General features: G+C 40.6%; 1 protein-coding gene across 2 annotated transcripts in view; it reads left to right on the top strand.

Moving 5' to 3' along the window:
- The window catches only part of AMPH (amphiphysin), a 212,692-nt gene extending 192,101 nt beyond the window's left edge, over nucleotides 1-20,591 (top strand). Inside the window, exons 18-22 of one of the 2 annotated variants that reach the window (XM_075062593.1) lie at nucleotides 5,883-5,955; nucleotides 9,890-10,008; nucleotides 12,081-12,347; nucleotides 14,037-14,138; nucleotides 19,212-20,591. In XM_075062593.1, the coding sequence (XP_074918694.1) occupies nucleotides 5,883-5,955; nucleotides 9,890-10,008; nucleotides 12,081-12,347; nucleotides 14,037-14,138; nucleotides 19,212-19,319 (669 nt within the window). In that variant the 3' untranslated portion in view covers nucleotides 19,320-20,591. Of the gene's footprint in view, nucleotides 1-5,879; nucleotides 5,956-9,889; nucleotides 10,009-12,080; nucleotides 12,348-14,036; nucleotides 14,139-19,211 lie in introns of both variants that reach the window. The other variant, XM_075062592.1, reaches the window with a different exon arrangement.
- The last annotated feature ends 3,693 nt before the right edge of the window (nucleotides 20,592-24,284 follow it).

Below are 24,284 nucleotides of genomic sequence, written 5' to 3'. Positions count from 1 at the left end.
AGTCCTCTTCTTTTTCTGCTGAGCTCCTTTGAACTGCCAGGCTGCTTGAAATCATATGCATACATGTATGAAATAGCTGTAATGGAGAATGAATTGAATGACAACTTGGTAATTTTAATTAGGCAGGCAGAGGAACATATTCCAGCTGAGTCCAGCCAAAAAATGTCCATTTACCATACTATTGGATGGAGAAGGTATTGCTGTTGGAGAAGAACCTTGTATATTTTGGAATGACTTTGGCCACAGAACTAAGGTTTGGACTACAAATATGGCAGTCAAAGCAAAGAAGAGACTGAAACATCCATGATGTAACTCCAGTACCAATTGGGGTTCTTGTGTTAGGTCTCTGAAAACAATAATCTCCCAAAACTTGAATATGCCTCATCTCTCTAGTAACACATTTGCTCCCAGTAGTCTTGCCAAGACTGACATTGTGCAGTTTTCTGCAGTTTACCTGATATCTGCATCTGTAACATCTACTCCAACAGCAGTTTGTGAGTCTGATGTTCAACCTCATGAGAATCATAGCAAAGAACAGTTAATTTGGTATGGAAATAATCTTCATTCTCTACCTGAATGTCATTGTTGGGGAACTAAAAAACCAAATCTAGGCTGAAAGGATTGTCGTTTCAAAAGAGATGTAAAGGCTACTAAAGAAACAGCAGCATTTCATGATGATAGGAAGGTAAAGGGCATGAAGGATCTTGTATGCCTATTAATTCCTCCATGTGAACCTATTTACTTTGGTAAATATCTTTCTTTTGAAACCTTGCTCGAAGGAACACCTGGACTTGGTTTCACTAAGGAAAATGGAAGAAAAGACCATCCAGCAGTGTCAATCACAAGGCAAACAGATTTATGCGTACACCAGTGGTTCGTCAGACAAATACTTCCAGAATGGTGGTTGTGTGTCTACATCTGGTAACCTCAATGGAGAGAGTACAAGGGAGAGCATTAGGTTGGGATACCAATTTGAATTATATGGCTGAAATGAAAGCTATTCTCAGTGCATTCAAAAATGAAAAAAAAAACAGAAATAGAGGTGGATGTTCTCATGATTGTTGACTTGCAAGAAGCAATCCTCAGTTCCTTTTCAAGAAATCGGAATGCTATCAACAATACAGTTTCTAAGGAGGTTCAGAGGATCAGAGAGCAAGGCAATACATTGATTTTTCAATGGATTCCATCACATGTTGGAATATATAGCAGTGAGGTAGCCAAACTTAGAAGATCAGAAACTCAGATAGGAATGACAGCGATCAAGGATATTAACATGCTATCAAGGAAAATATTAGCTGAAATAAATTGTCAAAAGATAAAATATCCATAGATTAATATTAAAGCATCTTGGAAAATAACATTTGCTATCATGAGACTGTGGACAAGATACGTCACAGTAATGAAAACCAATAGAGATGAGACCAAGATATATATTCTACAAGTTGTGTTGGGAGTAGGCTTTAACACCTCATCATGCTTTTGAACATCACATTGCAAGTAAAAGGATGTTCATTGGATCAAGCCCTTCACAGGACTCTATACAAGTGACCAAACTCATTCTTGAACTTCAGGGGGACAAGAAAACAGCTGCAATGTTAGGACAGATCCTCTTCTGGTGTAAATTGGAAAAGCTCTGTGGTGCTAAGATGATTTACACCCTCTGAGGAGCTGGTCCATTATTTTTAAATGTTTTCTTGCTAAGGTGCTGTGCCTAGCAAATGGGCTTTTATGGGTGTGGCATTACAGTCTATGTGATTTTACAAAAATATGCTAATGAGTGAATATAATGTAACTGGAATATGTTTCATATATAAGGTCTCTTGTAAGGTATCATTACAAAGCTTATGATCTACTGAGTGTGATCATCCTATTTGTATAGATGTATCACTCTTGTATCTGAAACTAGAAATGTGAAATATAACTCTGAGAGCCTATTGTAATTATGCAAAGTGTGGGCCATTAATGGTGGTTTGGAATCTTGATGACTCCCATTAATCAGGACAATTGACTGCAGACTGCTCTGTTTTACCTGTAAGTCTTCCTGTATGTGTGTGTGCTGGCAAGTAAGTAATGAAGTCTTGCAGTGACATGTGATTATGTCACCGTCTTTAACCTGGTGTCTTTCCATTGAGAAGAAGGGGGTTGGGACCCCAGAGAGGGACAAAGGATTCCCGCCTCATGCAAAAGATTATATAAATGGGTGGACAGAACAGAGGAGGAGGAGCCATCATAAAGAATCCCCTAGCTACCATCTGAGCTGGAACAAGAGCTGTACCAGAGGAAAGAATTGTGCCCAGGCCTGGAAGAGGTCCAGTCTGAGGAAAAAACTTACTGAAGTATCTCTGAGTGTGAGATTATCTGTATGCAGTTTGATTAGACATAGATTTGTGCGTTGCATTTTATTTTGCTTGGTAACTGACTTTGTTCTGTCTGTTACTACTTGGAACCACTAAAATCCTACTTTCTGTATTTAATAAAATCACTTTTTACTTATGAATTAACCCAGAATATGTATTAATACCTGGGAGAGCAAACAACTGTGCATACTTATCGATCAGTGTTATAGAGGGTGAACAATTTGAGTTTACCCTGCACAAGCTTTATACAGGGTAAAACTGATTTATTTGGGTTTAGATTCCATTGGGAGTTGGGCATCTGAGTGTTAAAGACCAGAACACTTCTGTTAGTTGCTTTCAGGTAAACCTGCAGCTTTGGGGCAAGTAATTCCAACCCTGGGTCCTTGTTGGAGCAGACGGAAGTGTCCAGCTCAGCAAGACAGGGTTGCTGGGGCCCCAAGCTGTCAGGGAAGGGAGGGGTAAAAGTAGCCTTGGCACATCAGGTGGCAGCTCCCAAGGGGGGTTCTGTGCTCTAACCTGTCATAATGGGTTCCCACCAACACATTCTCTCTTAAACACTTCCTTCTTCCCATTAGGCCACAAACTTTCAGTTGAATAGTAAGAGTTGTGGAATAAGGCAAGCTCTGTGAACCCTTCATTATAAAAATGCTAGAGTATTCTACACTAATGCAATAATTATTGTGAACTGCGCCGTTTGGGACTATGACTATATAATGGTGCAGTATGTTTTTAAAATAAAGACATGGGTCAAGGCTGACATGCTCACTTCTCTAGATGAGTGCACAGTGGTGTTTAGGGTTGGCACCTCTGAAGGTAAGTTGACCTAAAAATGTATGTTATGGCATACATTTATAAGTTTCCCAGTAAGCATACAAAAAGGCAGGGTACTAATCAGCAAAAGTGCCAGTTTGAGAGAGCCCATTTTTATATGATCAATATAAAAAAATTGTGTAAATCAACTCAGCAGAAAATTGCACCTGATGCATGTGTGTGTTCACGTCTTATAAGAAATTATAATTTTATAATCAAGCTTTGTTCATATATTCATGCATCTAAATTCTCACTCAAGATTGTAGTGTAAATAGATAAAAAAAATTCAAGAAGTCAGCTTTGGTAGCTTCAAAGGAGAATTAATAATAAAAAAAGGGTTATATAACACTGTAATTTTAACAAGATAAAGCTGTAAGAGGTTTCCATAGTAACACAGCTGATAGCAATTGACTTGCCCTGGCATCTGGACATGTTTAGGGCTTATGTTGTGACTGCAGGCAATACTAGATGATTAGATTAAAAAACATGATTGACATGGAGTTCAGAAATAACACAGCATCCTTTTGTTAGGAAAAAATACAACCATTTCTAATGAAGTTTGTGCAATTCCGGAGTGACAATTACAGGCTTGTGAAGATTGCTAATTGAGACTCTGTCTACATTGTTTTGTGTAAACTATTTTCGGCTATGGCTGTAGCCAAACACGACTGTAATATGCTTTGTGTTGATACACAATACTGTTGCAGACTGCGTTACCCCCACATTCAGAAAGAAGGCTAAAAATTTTCTATGAAGGTAGATTATATAGCCTGTCTTTAATCCCTGTCCACAGCTGTGTCTACCTTGGTGTTAAAACTGTGCATGCTACAATAGAACTGGAAAACAGCTAGGAAATGGTTGTCCAGAAAAGTTCTGGAAGAAATGTACTTGTCATCTGTTTTCCAACAGGTCGTGCAGTTAGTACAGTTTTACTCCTCTTGTCTAGAGGGCCTTAGTGTTAAATCCCATCTACACTGAAGAAAATACCAGGTACGGGGAGCCAGTTACATCATAGTAGTTTTTTTAACTCAGTTAAAACCTAACACGTCTGAGTACCTTGTGAAACGATCTGAGGCCCCTATTCAGCAAAGCACTGGATCACATTCTTAACTTTTAACTATAGGCATGTGTTTGAGCCCCATTTAATCAGACCTTAAAGTAGGTTGTGGGTATGTCTACACTAGAAACACTACAGCAACATGGCTACAGATGTGCCACTGGGGTGTGGACAGTTACTACAGCAATGGAAGAGGTTCTTCTGAGAGGCTTAGGGTATGGCTACACTTACATTTGTACAGCGCTGGGACTTACAGCTGTCTTCGTACGGTCAGTGTGGCCACATTGGCAGCATTTGCAGCACTGTTGGGAGTGGTGCATTGTGGGCAGCTAGCCCAGCGTTCAAGTGGCTGCAACGTGCTTTTCAAAATAGGGGGGTGGGGTCGAGTGGACAGGGAGTGTGGGGGAGACAGAGAGAGTGGATTTTTGGAGCTGAACACTGTCAGCTCCCTGCCTTGCAAGTCTAAGACTGGAATGATCACAAGCATCTACCTACAATCATTTTAGAAATTTTGACCCTTTCCCCCAACCCCGTCTTATTCACTAAATGCAATATAGCCACTCCGAAATAGGCTTGCAAACACATAGAGCACTGCTCAAATCACAGACTCCCCCCTCCCCTCAACAACAGCTGTGAAACATTTCAAAGCAATGTCCCTGCCTCCCGCTTTGTGAGCAAAGAGCAGCTGTGTTTGTTTTTTAGATAAGTAGCTCCAGGGAGCTCGTAGTTCAGCCATTCTTCCGGTTTGTTGTGGACAGGAATTCTGGGATACCTCATAATACCCGGGAGGCCAATAAAAGTGCTTTTGGTGGCCACACTTGATGAGCAGCGCTGCAGCACCAGCGCTGGAAACGCTACACCCCAAGCAGACCAGGTGTACAGCGAGCACTGCAGCCAGGGAGTTGCAGCGCTGGCTGGACTTTGCAAGTGTGGACACAGAGTGAGTTGCAGCACTGTAACCCCATCACCAGCGCTGCAACTCTCCAGTGTAGCCAAGCCCTTAATTATGTTTCACAGGGCATGAAATTTTTCAGAGCCCTAAGCAATGTACTTAAGCCAACCTAACTTTGTAGTGCAGACCAGTCCTTGGTTAAGTGGGAAAAACAATACATTCTGTGCAACAGCATTGCTTTCTGCACAGTTCACTTAAATGAATCACTGTCCAATGAGCATCAAAAAGAGTCTCTCATTGTTGAGAAATCCCAAGAGGAAAATATTAATTAAATGTTGTTGGGTTACAGGCAGTGGGGACGACGACAGTTGTCGCCAGCTGTAGGAAAAGTTTGAGATTGCTGTAATCCAGAAGGTCAGCAGTACTATGGGGAAAGTACTTATCAAAAAATTTTCAAAGCTAACATTACTGTGAGAATAACCATAAAAAATTAATAATGGAGCTCTTCAAATTCTCAGCATGATAATGGCAATGAAGAGGGAGAAAATTATTAATTTTCATTGTTCTAAGGCCATGCTGACTTGTTGCTCTGATGCTGCGTTGTAATAAGAATGGTTTGTTTTGCCAGACAATATCTGAATAAGCTTCAGCTATTCATTTTGTTGCATCCAGTACATCCCCTGCTGCCATTACAATTTATTAATGCATACTTTTCTGTTGCCAAAAACTCTAAAGTAATGTGCTTACCATATTTCCTTTTTAGCAGGAGGCTGTTACAGCAGGTGAAAAGGAGGCAACTGGGATTGCTGAGGAAGGGAGTGAGGTAAATATGAACAACCGTAGGAGGGTATATGTTCTTTAATATTTCAAGAAAAGTGTCACAAAGTTGTGTATGTTAGTTTTTTGTTTCCGTGTTATGAATATGCAGGCCACTAGAACTGGTCAGTTCAGCTGAGACCTATTTTAGAACCTATCTGTTGCAGTAGTATACTTCATAAATATTTTAGGACAGGTATGAATGTGGTTATGTGGTAGAAGGTGATATGTTGTTTCTATTGACATTCAGAATCAACAGAAAATATGCTGCTATGGAATTTGCATGGCTTTAACACTTCCTGTGGATTTATTTGTCTGAGCTCCTAATAGTGTCTTTTTTTAAAAAAAAATTGCTTTCATTCATCATTCCATTTTTCTAGAATGCTAAGCCCTAAACTGAAACAGAAGTTAGAATATAATTATCTTACAACTTTATTTCCTAAAGCACAAATTGGGCATTTCATTAGATATAGTTAAAAACAACTACAAAGTTTAATGAAATAAATTTCTCTTTAAGACCAGGTACCCTCTGCTCAATTGTTTGTTTTAGATTATGTTCTCATACGTGTGAGAGGACATATACTATTTGTCCTGGATCCTTGTTTACTAAAGTGCAACCTTGACAATGCATTTTAAATTATGGTGAGAGTAATATGAGGATTTCAGCACTAGTGACTGGAAATTAAATACATCCAGAAATAGGAAAAAGGATTGAAAAATAAGGAAACTGTAAACTCTGGTAACTCCTCAATTTGGGTCCAATCCTGCAAGATGCTAACTACCTCTCTTTTTATTAGTTTCTGAACTCTGGTATGTAAGTATTTGCTAAAATATCATAGACCGATTCACTGCTCATTCTGGTTTTAGATGATTATAACTCCAGTGGGCCAAATTCTGCTCTCAGTTATGCTGGTGTAAATTTGGAGTAAATCTACTACTATCAGTAAAGTTACTCCAAATTTATGCCAGAGTAACTGAAGGTAAAATTTGGTTCATTGACTTCACTAGAGTTGCTACTGCTTTACATCGGCGTGAATGGAGAATCAAGCCCTGAAGTGTAATGCTGTTTTTTTCCCCATTTAAACAGAAAATTATAGGCCCAATTCACCACTGCATTATTCCAATTTTATGCCAGCATAGTTGCATTAAAATCAATGGAGTTACACAGGCATGACAATGGAGTAATATAGTGGTCACTCAAGCCCCACTTCTCTAAATCTGAGGGTTGAAATAATACCAAATACAACACTATCTTTCTTTTAGAGCATTTGGCTTGTCACTCTTGATATGTCTGCTCCAGCAGCTTGTATTCAAGAAATCCCTTACTGTCCACAAAGTGCAAGCTGACTAATGTCTTCAAAATGTAACTGTTCATCAAGCTCTCTAATATAGTGTATATGTAAACTCAACCTCTCTTGCATGGCACTTTCACCCTGCACACATATGCATCAAATCTCATATTTAAATTGGCAATATTTGTTCAATGCATAACAGCTGCCAAACTCTATCCATCGAGTCTTGTATTCTGCCTGAAGCAGAAGGTGGTATGTGATGCTTGAGAGAGACTCCCACACACTCTCACCATTATTTGTTTAGCCAATTGTGCAGTTCTGTAAATGGGAAATCCATCCAGACCTCTGCAGACAATGGATTTATTCCCTAAAGCATGAGCTTTAGTTCCACATAGCATTATATTAGCTTACTTAGCTACAAGTATAATTAATGATCATAAACATTAGCCAGTCCCTTTTTAAATCCAGCCATTGAGACCAATCTTAAGTTAGTGAAAATTGGCATGCACTATTCAAGTCAAACATTATGGACTCGATCCTATTAACTCATAGACTTCTCTCAGCAGTAAATACTTTGGGCAGTGTTTCTCCTCTTACTTACACCTTTCTTGTATACAGGAGGGCTTGTTTACAATATGAAATCAGGTAGCATATGTAGATGTACAAATACCTGTATTATTCACCACTGCTATCTAGGGTGACATCGTGGTCTCAGTGAAGTAAATGGGAATTTTGCCATTGACTTAAATGGAGGTAGGATTTCATCCTAAATAGCTAAGGGGCTAATCCAAAATTTTGAGATATGATAGAAATGGCTTCATTTTTGCCACTTACTCTGGTAATAGCAACAAACTCCCATATTTATGATTTTCTTTCTTTTCTTATAGTCTGTCACAAGAATGAATTATCATTCCATTTTGATGCATGCTGTACATACGGTGACTTATGACAAAGGGCTGTCAGAGACTGTTTCAGTGTACTGTATTTTAGGACTGATATTTGTAAAATTAGAACATGCTTCCTTCATGGAAAATGGACTGCAAAAATCCAGTAAATAGAAAAGAAGTGTTGATTCTGATAACATCAGATAGCAGGATCAATTTCTATAGAATTTTGTTAGAAGTATAGTGTATAATATCAATCTAATATGCACTGCCTCCCCCATCTCTCCTCCATTAGCTTCTCTCTGGGTTTTTACAACTATTGTTTATTTAAATCTCTTATTGAAGCAAGACTGCTGAAATCGATAGTACAATGAAGGCCTGACCTGATGTCTTTAGTCACAAGTCCCATGACGTATGCTGGTATAATTTGATCTGGCTGCCCGTTAAAGCTGTGTATACTTGATTCTGTGTCAAATCCAATTAAAATTAAAGTCTCTCTATAAATTCACACAATATATTTTAGCTTTTCTTATCTTCTGTAAAGAAAATTGGAAAGATTTGTTTACCAGCCTCATTAAGAGTTAACGATGGCAGGGACCAGTGTAATGTCCAGCAATGATGGCAGCCAACTCAGATTGGATGTGATCAATCTTATCCATGACGCAGCTATCTGATCTGAAGCAACAAGGATTATCAGGCTCTTAGCCACCAAAGCCTATTCTGCTAAATGCAACTTGTTAGATGCAGTGGTGGAGGGGAAAGGGAATCATTTTTACCCCCAATTTCACTATGGCGTGATAAACAGAAATACCATAATGAAGCTGCTTGGATGTGGAGTATGAATTTTCATTTTTGCCGAGCCCCCTTAGCAGATGACACTAACTGGGGGAGGGGATGTGGCCAGGGCATCCATTCATTATGTTCCATGGAGAGCCTCCACAGCTGGGTTCCTATAGAGCTGCAGCCCTGTTGAACGTGGCCCTTCTCCAGCCAAACCCAGGTGTAAAGTGCAGTGCGGACCCATTCTACCCTCTCCTAGAGGCACATTCTCCAGCAATGCAGCTTTAAGGCAAATGAGCCCTCAAACTCTGCTCTAAAACTTTTTTTTAATTGTAGAGTATGTTTTATATCTGTGCCCAGTAAGGAGCCGTCCCCAATATGCAGCCGTATGCCTTTAATCCGTTTTTCTTTTAGCTAATGCCTTAGGAAACCGTCCCTGAAGATGTAACTTTTGTTGATGCTGCTAAATATACTAAGGAAACATCATAACAGGTTTTTCCCACCTTTAATCATAAGGTGCAGAATAGCATCTAACAGCATGATTCTCTTTGTATTTACTTTGATGTAAATACAGAAACACTCCATTGAAATCAGTGGCATTACCTTGGTATAAAACCAGTGTGGGAATCACAATAAAGCCCACAGTGGTTTGAGCATTGGCCTGCTAAACCCAGGGTTGTGAGTTCAATCCTTGAGGGGGCCACCTAGGGATCTGGGGCCAAAATCAGTACTGGACCTGCTAGTGAAGGCAGGGGGCTGGACTCAATGACCTTTCAGGGTCTCTTCCAGTTCTCTGAGGTATATCTCATTATTATTATTATTGTCTAGTGGATCTAAATAGACGAATTGATGCCCGTTTATATCTGTCTATTTATTGATCAAAGACTGGAGCTCTTTAAAGTGGCCTGGGTGCAGTTGGTGAATAGCTGTTGTCCGGAATGATGGATGTGGCTGAACGGTTTCCATTTTCTGTTGGCTGTAGATGGTAGCTATAACTGAAGATGCAGGTGCAGTTGAAAATGTTGTTGTAACTGAAGCCAGTGAAGGTGCTGCTGCAGCTGAAACAGCCGATGAAGGTGACAAACCTAAAATAGAAGAGAAGGAAGCAGAGGTGGTTCAGGTAAGATGTTGGGATGCTTTCTGAAGCACTACACAAAAGAAAATACTGGACTGTTCATGTCTCCTGGCCTAAGTTACCACAACACCCCTTCTCAGGAGAGCTGATGACGTATCTGTCCATATTGGCCCCCATTCTGCTTTAAATGACACTGGTATGGAGTAGCACCACTGACTTCAATGGAGCTATGCCAATTTATACCAGCTGGGAATCTGGCCCAGTGTGCCAAAAATCATTTCTGATGACTTCACAATTGATAGATACTTCTCAGATGTGTTCTGGGGTTTATAACAAACTCAATTAAACTTAAAGATAAGCAGAAGCTATTTCATTCCATTAGCTAGAAATCTGAAGAGCAGTGGCTTGTTAAACAGAGCTCTGAGACCCTTCAGATGTGTTTTTATCTAACTGCTCTTTTTTCCCTGATGATAAATAAGATCAAGTGCACTGGTGTTGAGAGCTGCTGAGCAAATGTAATTCCCATTGAAGTCAAAAGGAGTGGTGAGTGTTCAATGGGGGAGATTTTCAGAGGCACACAGGGTAGCAAAGGCCTAACTCCCACTTATTCCCATTGGGAATTGGGTACCAAACTGCCCCTCATGCCTCTGAAAATCTCTCCCCCCGGGCACCTTGAAAGTTAGGCCTTGAATCCTATGCAACTCTAGAAGAAATAAATTGCAAGGATGTTCTAGTGTGTGGCCAGGCCGGCTTCCAGCTTTTCAGCAACTGGAGACCAAAGAAAAGACCCCAGGTGTTACTCTGGTACTCTAGGGATCAAAGACTTCCATGTCACGATTACCTTAGGCTCTTCAGATCTGTTTGTTTCAATCACCCTCCTGTTGTCTCAAGCTCTTCAGGTTGTGGATTGCTTTTTGTTATGTGCTTATGCAATGCCTTACACAATGAAGTTGAGGCCCGTAGGTGCCACCACAGTACAAATAATTAATAATCAGAACAGTCGTGACCCATCAGTACAAATTCTCTCTTTATGTAGGGTTTGGGGATATTTTTAACCCAGACTATATAAAACAAACAATTGATAGACTTGGTCATTCTCTGTTCTAGCTGCTTCCCCATGGGGGGTTGGGAGAAGAGGTACAGATTGAGATTTGGGAAACTCATTTACACAGCCTCTCCCCCCGACACACATTAATGACCAATGTTACAGAATTGGGGGAGAGCTATTTCCCTTGAGCACCAGGCTGAATTCATATATTGGTCAGGTGAATAGCTGGCCAATGCAGCCGTTAGAGGGTTGCACACCCCAGACAGCTGCCTAAAATCCTGTCTGAATAGGGCTCTTATATTAACATGATTGTAATGAGCTTCTCGTGGTCTCTTCTCTCATTTATGCTGATGTAAATCAGGGAAAACTTTAATTGGTGTTTAAACTATTGCAAGTGAATATAGCGTGCCTGATTTTGATCTCCCACAAAGTTTACACTAGTGTTACTTCACTGACGTAAGTGGATTTACTTCTAATTTACGGCAGTGTTATGGCCTGATCCAAAGCACTTTGAAGTTAGTGGAAGTACTCCCATTAATTTCACTGGAAGTTGGACAGGGGCCTAAGCGAAAACAGAATAAGGTGCAGAGTGTTTTATTGTCTGCTATGGTGACAGTTATAATCCATGGGGAGTAAGATAGAGAATTGACATGGGGAGGAATAGAGACCACCAGTCACAAACTGGGAGGATATTATCCCCTAGATGCACTAACATAGCTCTCATCAGTGAGAAGATCAGCTGTGCACAAGAGGAAAATACATCCGTATTTTCTCTTATAAACAGAAAAGCAAATAAATAAGTGTTGTTTCATACTTTTTAGAAATAAAAATGAGGAGTCCTTGTTGCATCTTAGAGACTAACCAATTTATTTGGGCATAAGCTTTCGTGGGCTGCAACCCACTTCATCAGATGCATGGAGTGAAAAATAGAGTAGGCAGGTATAAATACACAGCACATGAAAAGATAGGAATTGCCTTACCAAGTATGAATACCAGTGCTAACGAGGCTAATTAATCACGTTCATAACATTTCTCTCTCTCTTCTTTTTTCTTTTTCTTTTTTTTCCAGGAGAAAGTCAGCAGCATCCCTTCACTAGTAATAGAGCCAGCATCAAACAACGAAGGGGAGGGAGAGGAACATGAAGTCATAGTGAATGAATCCAAAGATGTTGTGGAAGATGTTGGCACTCAGGGCATTGAAAGTGATACCAGTGAACTTTCCCAGGTTGTAACTGAGCAGAAAACCATTGAAGAAATCCAAACTACATCCTCTGAAGAACAGCCTGTGTCAGCGGATGATGCAGCCCATGGAATGCCACCTGGCTTTCTCTTTAAGGTCTACTTGAGTATTTAGTCACTCTTATTTTAAACATTCCTTTAAACCTAGCATCAAGTGTAAGTAAGTATATCCAGGGGCACAGTTTATTTAGGCTGACAGCTATGTGGTTAAATTGCAAAAATGTCAAGCTATTTTTCCCTGAATTGTTTTTTCTACGTAAAGGGGGAAATAAAACTTTACTTGCACTGTTCTTTATGTGCAAACGTGATCCATGTAGAATTATGGCATTCAATCAAATGTGCAAGTGCACTAATCTAATCAGAGCAGTGAAAATATTTTAATACGTTGGGAGAATTTCTATGGGCTGCATTATGCAGCAGGTTAGACGAGATTATCAAAGTGTTCCTTTCTGGCCTGAAAATCTACCAGTGCAATCATGGCCCCATTGAAGTCCATGAAACTTTTGCAATTGACTTCAATGCAACCAGGATTCCACATATTATTAGAGTAGCTTTTAAAGTGATCATGTTGAAAAGCATTATATTTCAGTGGGCAGGTCTGACAAATTCTGCCCTAAGTGTTTGTTGGCTGCCAAGAACCTTTGCGTTTCTTGGTTCCCAGGTATCTGATGTTTCTTATTTCATAATGATTGACTAGTAGATAAGCTGAGCGAAGATGAATGAAGTTCATGTGCTCTGTATTATAATTTGGATAGTTCAGTCTGTCCTATAACTAGTCCCATAACAAGCCATGGTCAAGCCAAGTTATTCTGGATTGTTTTTTTCTGTTCTCATACACAAATGTTCTTTGCAAACTTCAAAAATAACAGGTCAGAGTGAGACATGTCATGTGACTATGACTTAAGACACACTGACAGTGTTCCTCTATTTTTCACCAAACTCTCGTGAGTTAAGTGAGAATGCACATTACTATTCCTGGCTTTGCTGCAGTGATGCCATGGGATTAGTTGCCATCAAAGAAACTAGAACAGGGTATCTACTTATGGAGATGGACTTATTTAGTTAAAGAAACAGTTTAGCTCTGCAAACGGATTATCTTGTCAATAATTACTAGTTGAAGTGAGAAATATCATAGCCCTAATTTACCAGAAAACAAGAGTGCTTTCCAGTCCACACAGCAGGATTCCCATTACCCACACCTTTAACTGACTGCTGGAATGATACCATTTTCCTCACTATTATTTACAAGGAGGACTGCTTCAGGAATAAGATCAAAAGCCCAGAACAGCAGATATCACTAGGGCATTAGCATTACTCTAAGTCCCTGTTCAGTTTGCCTAAGATAGGGTGGCCAAATCCTTTCTCCCTTCCTCGGGAAAGCCTCCAGTGATGCCATTCTATGAATAAGGACAGCAGGATTTATCCAAGCAGCAGTACTTATGGGATGCTGCAGCATCACCAATCCTCCAGAGCCCTCTGAGCTGAGGGGGTCCACCTGTCATTGAAGGAATGAGTGACTACATTCATAATTAATATGTGAATTTCTTCATGGAAGAGATAGAAAAACATGGAATTAACAGACATATCAAACAAAAACATGGAATGTATGTGCAATGATATCAGTTGAAAGAGAGGCAATGCCATGGCAGTGTGTTTGAGGGTTTGAAGGCACAGTACAGGTGCACATTGTTAAATGTGAGTTGCGAAAGAGAGAATTTGTTTCTACTTAATTTTTCTTAGTGCTTTCCATAGATGACATCCTCATGTTTTGTATTCTTTTCTTCAGGTTGAAGTGCTACATGATTTTGAGGCAGCTAATACTGATGAGCTTAACTTAAAACGAGGAGATACTGTACTAGTAATCCCTTCTGAGGCCACAGATGACCAGGTAAATAACCGAGGAACCATTTCTTTTGCTATTTTTCTTTTCCTGGAGATATTTCTAACTATCTAGAGTTGTTAAGAAATGCAGTCATTTAAAATGTCATTGTTAGAGCATATTAAGACTAAAAGTGCCTTTTACTCATAGATGAAAATGAAGTAAAGACAATGTTGATTATAACCTGGAAATGCAGTAGATGTATTGATGGTATGATTTCACCTTCATTATGGACCAACATTCTTCTAGATTTCATTTGGCTGCTTTAAATCATGGTTTTACGTCTCTCTCTCTCTCTCTCTCACACACACACACACACGTTTACACATAGTAGATGCATACATATAGTGCATTAGGTCACTATAAATCTTGTTTGAACATGGCAGCAAAATTGGTAGTCTAGTGTCTGGCATTTATACATATAGATTTGAATAGATCAGATCAATACAAATTAGGCCATAGAGCAGTACGCTCACAAATTGTGTAACCTTACAATCAATTTATGCATAGTAACTCTGTAGTTTTAACTCTTCCCTCTGGAAGTCTAAATCTCCTACAATATTGGTTCTGGAAATATCAACTTCTACTAATCCTGTGGTTTCCTACCCAAGCAAAAGACCTGGCAGCTTCAACCAAACTCTCCAGTGGTATAAGCTGTGGAGGACAAGCTCCCCCCACCCCACCCCACCTCAAAAAAAGTGTTCATGTTGTTGATAAAAGATTGGCAACAGAGCTTTCATTTTGTTGGAACATGCAAAGATGTTTTAATTTCATTTAAATGCCAAACATTTGCAATAGTACAATAAAATGTTTTTTAAATAGCAGATACAATTTTTGTACTCTAAACTTTGGCTTCATCTAATGCCCATTGAAGTCAATAGAAAGACTCCCAAAGGATAAGGCCGAATGAGATCATAGCTCCAGATCACAATTTGATTTGAACAAAAAGCATTCTTCAGCTTTGCTTGAAACATGGATACACACACACACACATACCCCTTCTTCCGTAGGCAGTGGAGAAATGATTTTACCTTTTCAAAGGGTTCAAGGAAGGTATTGCACCTATTTTACCAAGCTTCTTATTGTTGGGTAGTTTCCTATTGGTAGGGGAAGATATGAAGAACGTATTTCTGTCATTTTGAGGCCTGATCCTGCAAGTAAGTAGTACTGGGAATATTCCTTACAACCTTAAATAACCCTATTGTCTTCTATGGAACTATTCAGAATGCTAAGCACTATACGTGACAGCACGTTTGCAACATTGCGTCCTCGTAATACTCCTTTTAAGAAGTGCTAATGTTATCAACTGATTTCTTGCTTTAGTATACGAACAGGATAATTTCTCTCTCTTACATTTCTAGTATACTATACTGGATACTTTTTCAGCATGACTCTAGATTCTTCTTATAAAGCTAGATTCTGCTATCCTGATTCAAGCTGAGTAGTACCTTATTCCATGTGCAATCCCATTTATTTCAATGGCATTATTCAGAGTAAGGTACTAAATGTGAGGATGACAGAATCAGACTCAAAGCTACTTAGGCCCTTAGCTTCATTGAAGTCAATGGAAGTTAGGCACTGAAATACTTCTGAGGGTCTGGGCCATATTCCTTAACTCTTTTTTCTTGGAGTATTAAGTAAGTATAAGCTTAGTCTTTTCTGGGTTAATCTATAAAGGTATATTCTTCTCTTGTTGTTTGCACGAAAATCCTGTTAGCATTAATTGGAGTAAATTGTGTGTATAGAGGGAGAAAATAGACCTTTATATATTCGTGTTTCTGAATTCAGTTAGCATTTATTATTCAGTGCACATTTATCCTTCATGTTTATCGTCATCGTTAAACTTAATATAATACCACAACGTACCCTAGTGATGGACAAAAAAGATTGAGTTTTTTCTTTTTTTTATCTCAGCGATTCACTTTTTCTCCTTCGAAAGTGGCCCGTCTAAAGCCATATTTCTTGTATATTTGGTAGTATCGATTCATAGTTTCAGATCTGGTGACTCCACTTTTTCTAATACACTTGAGTTGAATTGATTAAGATAAGTTCTAGTCAGCAGCTGTTCCTAGCAGAATCTGCCTCCCCCTGTGATCAGGAAGCTGTCATTTACTACTGCCCCTTCTGTCTCAATCATGCCACATGCTTAAAAGGTATTTTCTCAGTTAAATTTATCCTGGTTTCTTTCAGTGCCAGTCTAAAATGTTGTCATTCTTACCTGCTTCAGTGGTACTCAATTCTGATTAAATTAGAAAGCCATTTCACCCCTGACTAGAAGCTTCAGAAAGCCATTGAATAATCACAATTGGATGTAATTATGTATGGTGTTGAAGTTTTATCAAAAGCATTCAACCTCTACATGTACACCCTGCGAAAATAATCCCAGTGCAATGTCAGGAGTTTCCACCATGTCTCCTTGTTTTGTGACTATCTGGATCATATTCTTAAAAACAGCCTCTAATTTGGGACCTACACTATTCTGGATTCAGTTAAGTGTACCCACCATTTTGCAAGTACAGTCACTTGTAGGCAAAAACGATTAAAATTAATTGGCCCAGATACAGACAGTTGCATATTCAGATAAGGCACCTCAATCCCTTTAAAAGCAGCAGAGAATCCTGTGGCACCTTATAGACTAACAGATGTTTTGGAGCGTGAGCTTTCGTGGGTAATACCCACTTCGTCGGATGCATGTAGTGGAAATTTCCAGGGGGAGGTATATATGCTAGCAAGCAAGCTAGAGATAATGAGGTTAGTTCAATCAGGGAGGATGAGGCCCTGTTCTAGCAGCTGAGGTGTGAAAACCAAGAGAGGAGAAACGTGTTCTGTAGTTTGGCAAGCCATTCACAGTCTTTGTTCAATCCTGAGCTGATGTGTCAAATTTTCAAGAGAAACTGCTGAGCTTCAGTTCATCGCAAATTTGACACCATCAGCTCTGGACTAAACAAAGACTGTGAATGGCTTGCCAATTACAAAAACCAGTTTCTCCTCCCTTGGTTTTCACACCTCTACTGCTAGAACAGGGCCCATCCTCCCTGATTGAACTAACCTCGTTATCTCTAGCTTGCTTGCTAGCATATATATACCGACCCCTGGATACTTCGTCCGACTACACTGCGTGCGATCGATGTGGGTATTCACCCACGAAAGCTCACGCTCCAAAATGTCTGTTAGTCTATAAGGTGCCACAGGATTCTCTGCTGCTTTTACAGATCCAGACTAACACGGCTACCCCTCTGATACTCAATCCCTTTGTGGATCTAGCCCTAAATCTTAAAGTCCAGATGTTAGAGCCCAAAAAACTCCACATAGCTGCCTGCTAACCTTATAGGCACTTAGGTTTCTGTCAGTTGAAGTCCTCTACATGCCTACATTTCTGGTTGTGTGCACAATCACCTGACACCCACTGCCTAATCCCCACAGCCACAATTTCACCTGAAGGGCCTGATTTGGTGGACTTGCTCAGAGGCTGCCAAAGTGCGTGTCTATTGGATTGGGCTCCATACAAAACACAGAAGGAGGATATTGTCCTCTTATAGCCCATAGCCCAGTGGTTAGTGTAGTCCCACACAATATGGGAAGAATCTTGTTCAGATCTCACCTGTCCCTATCTGAGGTGGAGCAGGCACTTGAAGCCACATCTCCAACCTAAAGCCAGTGGTTGAGGCATTTAGAGTCACTCTCTGGCCCAATGAATATTTATTTATACAAGTGGAACAGTAGAGACAGAGACACCCCCAGCCCAGAATATCCCTTACCCCAGGGTGAAGGCATTCTCTTGGGAGGTGGGAGACCTGTGTTCAAGTTCCTACTCCAAATCAGGCACACCACTGAGCTATGGATATAAGAGAACGCCTCTTCTCTCCCTTTATTTATTTTGTGAAAGCATGCAAAGCTACGCTGCTGTAGTGATTCTAGTGTAGACTAGCGCTTAGTCCCTTGCTAGGGCTAGGGTTAGCCACGCACCCCTGCTTGGCATTTCCTACTGGCTGGCTTAGGGAAGTCAGCATGCTGGTGTTTGTGAATCCCATTCCTAGGGGTTAGGCTCTCCTCCTTCATTGTATAGGAAGCCTGGGTGCCTAATTAGGGGCTGTGGATTCCACTTGGCAGAAGGATGCCTAAAGTTAGACTATAATGATGAGACCTGCACAGAAGACGTCAAATTGCAGTGCCTCACATGTGAAACAACAACAGTGTGATTGCAAAGTTATAGGGTAACTGAGGACACTGAAAATTTGGCCCACTCTCTCCTTCCCGCCCCCCCACCATCTATTTTTGTCTCTTTCATGGATGCTCAACATCTCCTCTCTATTTGCTTAGCAATCTCTGCTGCCCTAAGTTATAGGAGCAGTTCAATATATTGTATTTCATGGACCTCTTTGTGGTCAATTGAACTGCTTCATGTTAGCTCACAGTGTGAACGCTGCAGCTCAGGGGGCTAGGCCAAGTCTCCACTGGAGCTGCAACATTCACAGCGCTATTTAACATGCTAGCTGGAGCACACCTAAAGTATGATGTCTACCCAGGCTGGGAGGCTCACTCCCAGCTGCAGCATTGACCTAGCCAAAAAGGTCTGGAGCTGAGAGCAGAGGATATATTTTGAAAGACATTGAATTAATATTATAAGGAGAGTGGGTTAGCACTACAGAAAGTTAAGTTTCCCCAACACTGGTCTCTGTAAGACCCTGCTTTCAGTTAGTTAATTGCCATACTATAATAATTTGGTGTGAAGTTTTCAGTGCCAGGTGTCTGCCTCAACCTGGATCTTTGGAAAAGTTTCAAGTAATGGGTACATGGTTTTGGGATCTTAGAGGTACTTTAATGCAGGCAGACCCAGGAACTGTTGCTACCACCAATTTCCACTATAGGAACCACAGTGAACTATCCTGCATAAAAAGGGGAGAATTTAGGGTGATTGGAAAGGAAAAACATGTATTTTCTCTAACTTGTTGGGGTTAGAAGGTTCCCTCCAACACACCCCTAATATTAAACACTATGAATTTTAAAAGGACCTCAACATATCCTCCAATTTTGCACCTATAAAATGCTGTCTGCCTATAAACTCTCCCTTTTACCTTGCAGGAGGCTGGCTGGCTGACAGGCATTAAACAATCTGATTGGCTGCAGTACAGAGATGCAGTAAACTATAAGGGACTTTTCCCAGAGAACTTCACAAAGCCCTTGGAGTAGTTCTCAGCTGAGGCATAACAGTGTTATAAGAAGCTCAGTTGGTAGGTTTTTAAATCTCTTTGAAACACAGGAACTCAGTTTTGTAGTTAAACTGCTAATGGTTTACAGACTGGTGCCAGACAAAGCTTGGTGAAACACATCAAATGAGCATGAATGCAAACAGTTAAGTTAGCATTGTCTGAAGCAGTATATGAAAAAATGTATTAAGAGAAATGTCCTTATTCGTTCACACGTATGTGGCAACAGGTTTGTTTGTGCTTTGTCGGAGCTATGGTGATCCTGTATTTGATCCTTTCCCATGAAATCTAAAATTAGCCTCCTCACTATGAGAACCTTAACTTCTCTGCACTAAGTGTATTGTATTGACTTGCTGCACTACAGAAGATTTTACTAGTAATCCTTTAGTAATGAGGTCAAATTAAGTTATGTGTTAAAAAAAAAAATGAACTGCTGCAAAGTTTTTCAATGTTATTTTTGAACATATATACACATATATGCTTCTGTGTATATAAGTGCATACAGATACATATGCATTAACATGTTACCTTCCATTGTAGTTCTTTGACTCTGTAGTATCATTAATAGATGCATTGCTCTTACAAGGTCTGGCATTACAGTAAATAGCTTTGTTCCAAAACAAAGCTAGCTGCTCCATTGCCAAAAACATTATACAGGATCTGTGTTTGTAATGTGAAATTTTCATTCTGAGATGAACAATTATAACCATCATATAATTGCTGCTAAAACATTGGAAGGCATGGCTCAGTCTCCTCTATTTCTAGCTGCAATAGTTTGAGATTGTGTGGATAGAGTGGTTATAATGCTAATCTATACTTTAATTGGCTGAATTATGAAAACAAAAAATATCTAAGAAGGACAAACACAATATATTTTCACTATATGTATTTATGCAGCATACCATCACAGATCCTTTTAAAATAAGGTATATAATGTATCCTGTATCAAGAAATCATCTGTAAACTATTATGTTTTTCAGTGTTCTGTCATTCACAATAAACCTTTGATCCAAAAGAAGCTGTTTTTGAGAGTGTTTTTGAAGTTTGGTTAAATTGGATTAATATAATCCTAACACAATTCCTCCCCCCCACACCCAAAGATATTCAGCACAACAGATACCCATATGTGTGAGTTCTAGTACAAACCATCTCATACCTGCTCTTCAAACAGAATTAATTTGTCTTAGAGCTCTAACCCCCAATTAGTTTGACCACGAATGAAGGCGCTTATCTGGGATTTGGTTAATGCACAACTGCAGTTCACATTTTCTATTCTGCACCCTTTCTCCATTTACTTTACTTTGAATCCAAATCTTGAAAAGAAAAATCTTTCATGAACTGCATTGTTTGTAGGGCTGTGTATTTTTAAGAACATATAGGATGTTCCTCGAGTTCCTTTTCTTGACATCTGGTTCCACATCCATTCATGGACTTGCTAGAACTCTTGATCTTGTAACTCCCACAGGTCTAGAAGTCTTTGGCTTTGAGTGATCCAGAGTAAAGGATCTCATTTGGGAACCAGTTTTGGTCTGGCGCAGTAGGCCCCAAATTCTGCTTCCACAAGTTTGAGGTGGTAAATGAGACCCAGTGTTGCTGGTCTATGTATGTCACAGATTTGATGTCCTCATGCCCCACGTTGCTTTAAATGGTGTTTTATATCTACACTTCATTAACTTTCTGTAAAACAGTAAAAAAAAAAACCCTCTGCATTAAAGGGAGCATCCTCACCTCTTTCCTGGAACCACGGTTGTCCTCATCTCCTGACAGCAAGGAGACTGAGGACTCCAGGCCCCATTGCTTCAGAACAGTAGAGGAGATAAAAGAGGCAGGAGGACATAGTGATCAGTTGAATGTCTTAATTTTACCAGTGCTGACTGCAGTTTGTGCACTTCATGCGTTGGGGGTGCTAAGTGCATCTGACACTATGTCCCATGCCATGGCTACTTCAATACCATTGGTATTCGGCTTACACAAGAATTTACACAAAGCACATAGATATTAAAACGGGAAAGGTCTGATCCGGGGTGAACAGCCATCATGGATACTTTTGCCCCACATAAATACTTTGTGACTATTTTCTTCATCTTGCAATTTCGCCTCCCTTTTTAAAAGAAAAATGGCAGTTCATAAGTCCACAGGATACCAGAAATAGTAAGATCCACTAATGACGACACTCTAGTATCTAGATATGAATTACGTTTTGCAGGTTACTGCCAAGTGTGGCTGATATGTCATGGGGGAGCTGTTCCTGCTGGAGCAGAGCCTTTTCCAGTTCTTCTAAATCACTGAAGTACATGGGCTGCAGGCAGCCAGAGTTACAGATGCAGAGGAAGGTTTCGGGTGTCTGCCTGAAGTGTGCCAGCCTCTGGCAAGTCTAATTTCAGGTTAGCCCTGCCAGAGGCATCTGTGCATTATTACTGCTTGTAGTCATACAGGAAGGACTCAGAAGGCCTGGAGTAGAATCTGTCCAATAGTAGGAGTCCATCACCATTTCCTCTCCCTGTTGGGGAAAAAGGTAGGGAGAGGCAGAGGTGGAAGGTGGTAACAGGTGAGCTGCAGTATTTAAAAGGCCTTTAAGATGGAGACAGGGGTTGCAGTAGAGGAAAGGGAGAAATTAGAATGAGGGGAAAATATTTTTTTTATGGGGGGGGGGATGGGGGGTCTTCCAGAGGTTTGAAGGAGAAAACTTACTTACCTTATAATAACTTGAATTCTTCTAGATGTTTTGTCCCTGTGCTTGCTCTGCTGTGGGATGGAATGTGCTTGTAGGGTCTTAAGTGGAGAGTGCAAAGCAGTGTCTGCAAGCCAGTGCCTGCGCAGAGCAGCACTTCTTGCCTCCAAGAAAGGACATAAGGGAGGTACAAACCCACCGCCACTTGCTTCCTTCTCAACTGCAAAGCAGACCCTCCACAGCTGAGAGGAAGGAGAGCAGGAGGAGCGCCCATATCAACAAAACATCTTTAATGAACTCAAGTTACTGTAAGATAAATAAACTCTACTCCTCCTTCAGTATATATTCCTATGGGTGCTCCATCATAGGAAACTCCCAAGCAGTCATTAAGTGAGGAGGAGGAGAAGAGTGCTGAGGACACCAAAAGCAGTATCATCCCTGGAAGCAGGTAAGATGGCATAATGCTTGGCAAAAGTATGAAGGGAAGGCCAACTAGCAGCCCTACAAATTTCTGTTATGGGGGCCATCCTTCAGTAGAGCTGTAGATGTGTACTGAGCTTGAGGGAAATGTGTTCTCTCTCTCTGAGGGGGCTGCATTCCACTAGATTCATAGCAAATTAAAATGGCAACTCAAAACCCACCTGTGAAGTCTGAGTGGAAATGGGTTGATCCTTCATCCTCTTTTCAAATGATACAAATAACCTAGGAGAGGCCTAGAAGGGTTTAGACCTGTCAAGGTAGAAGGTGAGGGCCCTTCTGACATCTAGCGTATGTAGCCTGGTCTCTGAGAGGCATGAGGTTTTGGGTAGACCTCTGGCAGGCAAAACTTTTCATTAATGTGGTATTCTAAAGAGAACTTCAGAAGGAAGAGAGATTGGGTTGCAGTCTTACCTTGTCTTTATAAATGGAGGCATAGAGTGGGTCAGCCATAAGAGCACTGTGTTCTCCCATTTGTCTAGCTGAAGTGATGGCTATGGGTAATGAAGGCTTGAGGGAGGGGTGGAGGAGAGATCAGGTAGCCATCAGTTCAAAGGGAGGTTTCCTCAGGGCCTAGAGAACCAAACTGAGGTCCCACTGAGGGGCCAGATTCTGTATGGGGGAGGGAGGAGGAGGGGAACAAGTTTTGTAAGCCCTTAAGGAATCTAGCTGTAGTAGGGTGGGTAAAGACTGAGAAACCTTTGATGGGTGAGAGGAAGGCTGTTATAATGGCCAAAATGTACTCTGAGCTCAAATGATAGAACTTGCATCTTTAAACCCAACAGGTAGTCCAGGATTTTGGAGAGCAGAACAGCTAAGGCTTGGGAAGAGTGAAGGGAACACCAGGAATGGAAGCAACATTTCCACTTTTGAAGGTAAGTTTTGCAAGTACTTGTTTTCCTGTTAAATAGGAGAACTGACTGGACCATATCTGAACAGGTTAGTTCCATGTTCAAGAGCGATCTAGGAACCATGCTCCACAGGTTCAAGAAGGAGTAATTGTGATAGATCAGGGTTCCTGGGTTTTGCAACATGAGCTCCTTCCTGAGAGGCATTGCCACAGAGAAATGACAGAGGTTCCAATACCACACTTGTCTTGACCAAGATGGTGCGAGGAGAATGACAGTCTTTCCGGACACTGTTTGAGTAAGGTCTTGAGGAGTAGAGGTAGAAGCAGGTAAGCCTACAATAGGATATGGGTCCCACAGTATTATGTGGACATCTCCCAATAAGTTGTGGCCATATCCTCCCTTGGAGCAGAAAAGACAGCATTTCACATTATTCGGAGAGGCAAAGAAGTCTGTTTCTGCTGAGCTCGAGGTCTGGCAAATTCTGTGGAAGATAGAACCACTGAGTTTTTATTTGTGACCCTGAAGGAAGTGTCTGCAGTTGTATTCTGGAGACCTGGAAGACAAACAGCTGAGATTTCTATCTCTTGGGAAATGTGCCAGTTCCATAGCCTTAGCAACTCTGCACATAAAGACTGGGATCTTGCTCTACCCTGTTGGTTAATACATACATACATGCATACATAAATACACACACACACACACACACACACACTCTGATGGAGTGGTCCTCTATTATGTGAAGGAAATGTTGGCATGCATAAAAAATTGCTCAGCTCCAGAATGTTGATATGGAGTGTGACCTCTTGTGCAGACCACTTTCGCTTGATGGTGAGTCCCCCTACCCCACTCCCACTCCTAGAAGAGGAGCATCTGTTGTGAGACTCTTTGAAGATGGGGGATCTGAGAATGGGTTCTCACACAGACCTTCAGTGGCTCCTTCACCACTGGA

The sequence above is a fragment of the Chelonoidis abingdonii genome, chromosome 2 (assembly GCF_003597395.2).
Source record: "Chelonoidis abingdonii isolate Lonesome George chromosome 2, CheloAbing_2.0, whole genome shotgun sequence".
NCBI lineage: Eukaryota > Metazoa > Chordata > Testudines > Testudinidae > Chelonoidis > Chelonoidis abingdonii.
The sequence above is the reverse complement of the archived record's forward strand: the minus strand, read 5'-3'. Positions and strand labels throughout refer to the sequence as shown.